At 38.0% G+C, this 3,139-nt stretch overlaps 1 protein-coding gene across 1 annotated transcript; it reads right to left on the bottom strand.

The window, feature by feature from the left end:
• Nucleotides 1-211: 211 nt before the first annotated feature.
• On the bottom strand, nucleotides 212-2,084 carry LOC141844064 (short-chain dehydrogenase TIC 32, chloroplastic-like). The gene is made up of 8 exons (XM_074732053.1): nucleotides 1,927-2,084; nucleotides 1,621-1,852; nucleotides 1,409-1,488; nucleotides 1,180-1,333; nucleotides 1,016-1,094; nucleotides 857-941; nucleotides 731-777; nucleotides 212-651 (listed from the first exon to the last, which is right to left on the bottom strand). The coding sequence occupies exons 1-8, from the start codon at nucleotides 2,042-2,044 to the stop codon at nucleotides 493-495; spliced, it is 954 nt and encodes a 317-aa protein (XP_074588154.1). The 5' UTR covers nucleotides 2,045-2,084; the 3' UTR covers nucleotides 212-492.
• Nucleotides 2,085-3,139: the final 1,055 nt, after the last annotated feature.

The raw sequence follows: 3,139 nt of genomic DNA, 5'->3' as shown, positions 1-3,139 counted from the left end.
GAATACCCAATCGAGATGGATGGAGACAGAGGATATGGACTCCTATCCAAATCTGATTCATTATCATCCTTGTGTCTATCTTTTTTTCTTCTTGTCATCCTAGAAAATTTTAGAGCAACATTTTATCTGATTTTTAAAAACTCTTTTCGAATATATGTATAAATAAATGCATATACCTCTTTTTAAGACATTCGATAAAATCGAATTGATACAAAGAGCAACAATTTATATATGAGCACATCCAAACACACAAGGGCGGAGCCACCTTGCCCGGACTATAGCCCGGGGACTTGATAACATCGGAGAAGAAAAAAAGCTTGGATTTACGGGCAAAAGGAAAAAAAAAATTAAGAGAACAACGAAGATAGCCTGAGGTATTACGTTGATGTAGCCCACAGTCTGAAATCAGCCCAGATAAATCACTCGGTCTGACTCCATCATTGTAAACACGTACAACAATACACAACTTATCAAATAACACAAGGGGCAATTCTATTTGATTAGGGTTTCACTGAACTCCCAGAGCTTTTTTGCTAGTCCTTCGTCTCTACCATGCGCGGTCGTCCTATCGATGTTGCAATCAGCGAAGTATTCCCCGCTCACTCCCTTCGCGCTCGGATGCAATGCGACATAGCACGAAGTTGCTGCTCCCTGTGATATTAAGCTTTTGATTTGGGAAGAATTATCTCTCATGGATCATGAATTCATGAGTTTTGTGAGTCTTACAAACCTGAGGTATGTTCTTCCACAAGATGAAAAAGATAATCCTCATCGTAGCTGCAAGCAAACTCCAAGTTACAAATCACACTACTGGTGTCATAAGCAATCGACTGGTTTGAAGGTTGAAGAAACATACTAACGAAGAGGACCGAGTGTCTCATCAAGTTAGTCTTGATCTGACCAGGATGAACAGCATTCGCCGTGACGTTCACGCCTTCTTCCTGTTGATACCGAAGAAGGTTTCAGAGATGTTACAAGTTTTGCTGCGAAATCGGAATAAGATCAGTTAGACTACCTTCAAGTGCTTGGCTAGCTCCTTAGCATGCAATATGTTTGCTAATTTGGATTGTCCGTAGGCAGAATGGCTGTTGTACCTGATGAACAAGAGATCTCAAACAAGTTTATAGTGTTTGTTGCAATGATTTGTTTGAAAAAAAAAAAATTCAAGCTTAAGCTTACGCCTTCTTGTCGTTGATCTTGTCGAATCGAATTCCTTCTCGATACGTCAGCATATGAGACCCAGACGATAGGATCACGATGCGACCCTCGATTCCTGTCTCCTCTGCTGTGCTCTTTATTTTGTCGAGCAGAAGGTTCGTCAGCAAGAAATGACCTGAAACCAAAAAGGGCGGGTTCATCGACAGATTGAACAAGAAGAAGAGTTCCTGGCGATGAATCTGATCCATACCAATATGATTTGTGGCAAACTGCAACTCGATTCCATCCTCTGAGAGACTGAAAGGGCAGTTCATGACTCCAGCATTGTTTCTGATCGAAAAATTTGGGGGAAATGAGGTTTTAGGGGGAAATCAGAGGCGGTTCATAATTTCTGCAATGTTTCTGAGCAAAAAAAGGGATAGGATTTTAGGGCGAAATCGAAGTTATGTGGATTGCTTACACATCAAGATGTGGAGGGGAAGATTCATGGCGAGGAACTTGTCGGCGAAGGCTCGCACTGATTTCTGGGAGCTGAGTTCGAGCTCGATGATGTCGATCTTGGCGGAGGGAGTGTTCTGGAGGATGTTCTGCTTGACGGCGTCGGCGGCCTCGAGGTTCCTCGCTCCGATGACGACGTGGGCGCCGCGCAAGGCCATCACCCTCGCCGTCTCCGCGCCGATCCCGCTGCTCCCGCCTGAAATCGGTCAGATCTGAGTCAGAAAAGCTCATCTACCTTTCGATGGGAAATCAGCGGAATGAGGGGAGAACCGGTGATGATGACGGTGCGGCCGGAGGCGTCGATGCCGTCGGTGACCTGCTCGGCGGTGGTTCGGGAGCTAAAGCCGCTCGGCCCGCGGATTCCGGTGGCTTCCCTGAAGTATCCCATTCCTTCGAACTGGTTCTTCTCCGGCGAACTAGAGCTCGAAGGGGAGGGATTTAGTGACAGCGAGAGAGAAGGGGAACGTGCTATTTATAAAGGCTTTTGCTTGGGAGTGAGGGAGGAGGGAGGATTTTAGAAAATTTCAATTGTATTTAATTTTATTTGAAAAATATATACAATTTATTAAAACCTTGATTTTATTAAATAATCTTTGAATGTGAAATTCTAAGGGCAAAAATAAAAAGTGCAACTTTTTTTTTATTTTGAAATGAATGCCCTTTTTTATTTATCATCAAAACATCTCATTTTGCTTTAATAATTTTTTAAAAAATATCTTAATTTGTATACTATTATAATAATTATGATTTCATATTATAATCATATTCATCAAAGATAAAATATTTATATTTTAATAATTCTGAATTATAACTATTATAATATAATATTAGTAAATATTTATATCGTAGTAGTTATGAATCATAGCTGTTATAATAATATTGAATAAGAATATTTTTTAAAATAAAAATAAATTAAAGTGAGATATGATATTATTTTGATGATAAATTTTTAAAAATGAGTTTGGATGATTCTCACCTTTTGATTTTTATCTAAATTCTAAAGATGAGATCCGATTTTCACGGGATTTTTTTTAGTTTTTATTTTTTTAATATAATTTTATGTTTTTTTTAATCGGGTGATGCGTTTTGTATTTTTATAATTATTGTTTCGTTGACCAATATATTTTATGTGGCTTGCGTTGCACGCTAGTTATTTTTTTAAAAAAAATATTAAAAAAAACAAATACGATGACAGCGGAGGTTTCTAGAAGCCTAGACTTCTAATGGATGGGAACAAATGGAAGCTTCTATAAAAAGTTGACGGTAGATTCCATTCACTCTCATTTCACAGTTCATTATTGTTAATTTTTTAAAATCAGATATCTAATTCTTACACGTTGATTAATTTTGTTTTATGGATAGTTCCATTTCATATTTTACTCATCAAATAAATTTAAAAAATACGATGAATTTTGATGTAGCAATCTAGCATTATCAATAATTTAATCATCATAGATACATCCTATGTAAAAATGTAACTATG

The sequence above is a fragment of the Curcuma longa genome, chromosome 13, assembly GCF_044706935.1.
Source record: "Curcuma longa cultivar G26 ecotype Majalengka, Jawa Barat chromosome 13, ITB_CL_G26_1.1, whole genome shotgun sequence".
Classification (NCBI taxonomy): Eukaryota; Viridiplantae; Streptophyta; class Magnoliopsida; order Zingiberales; family Zingiberaceae; genus Curcuma; species Curcuma longa.
Note: the sequence above shows the minus strand (reverse complement) of the source record. Positions and strands in the feature narration are given on the sequence as shown.

Excerpts from the sequence above, each read along its gene's own strand:
- LOC141844064 (XM_074732053.1), bottom strand. The coding sequence starts at position 2,044 with ATGGGATACTTCAGGGAAGCCACCGGAATCCGCGGGCCGAGCGGCTTT. Across the intron at positions 1,853-1,926 it reads CCGCACCGTCATCATCACCG|GCGGGAGCAGCGGGATCGGC; the intron begins GTTCTCCCCTCA and ends GACCGATTTCAG. Across the intron at positions 778-856 it reads ACACTCGGTCCTCTTCGTTA|CTACGATGAGGATTATCTTT; the intron begins GTATGTTTCTTC and ends GTTTGCTTGCAG.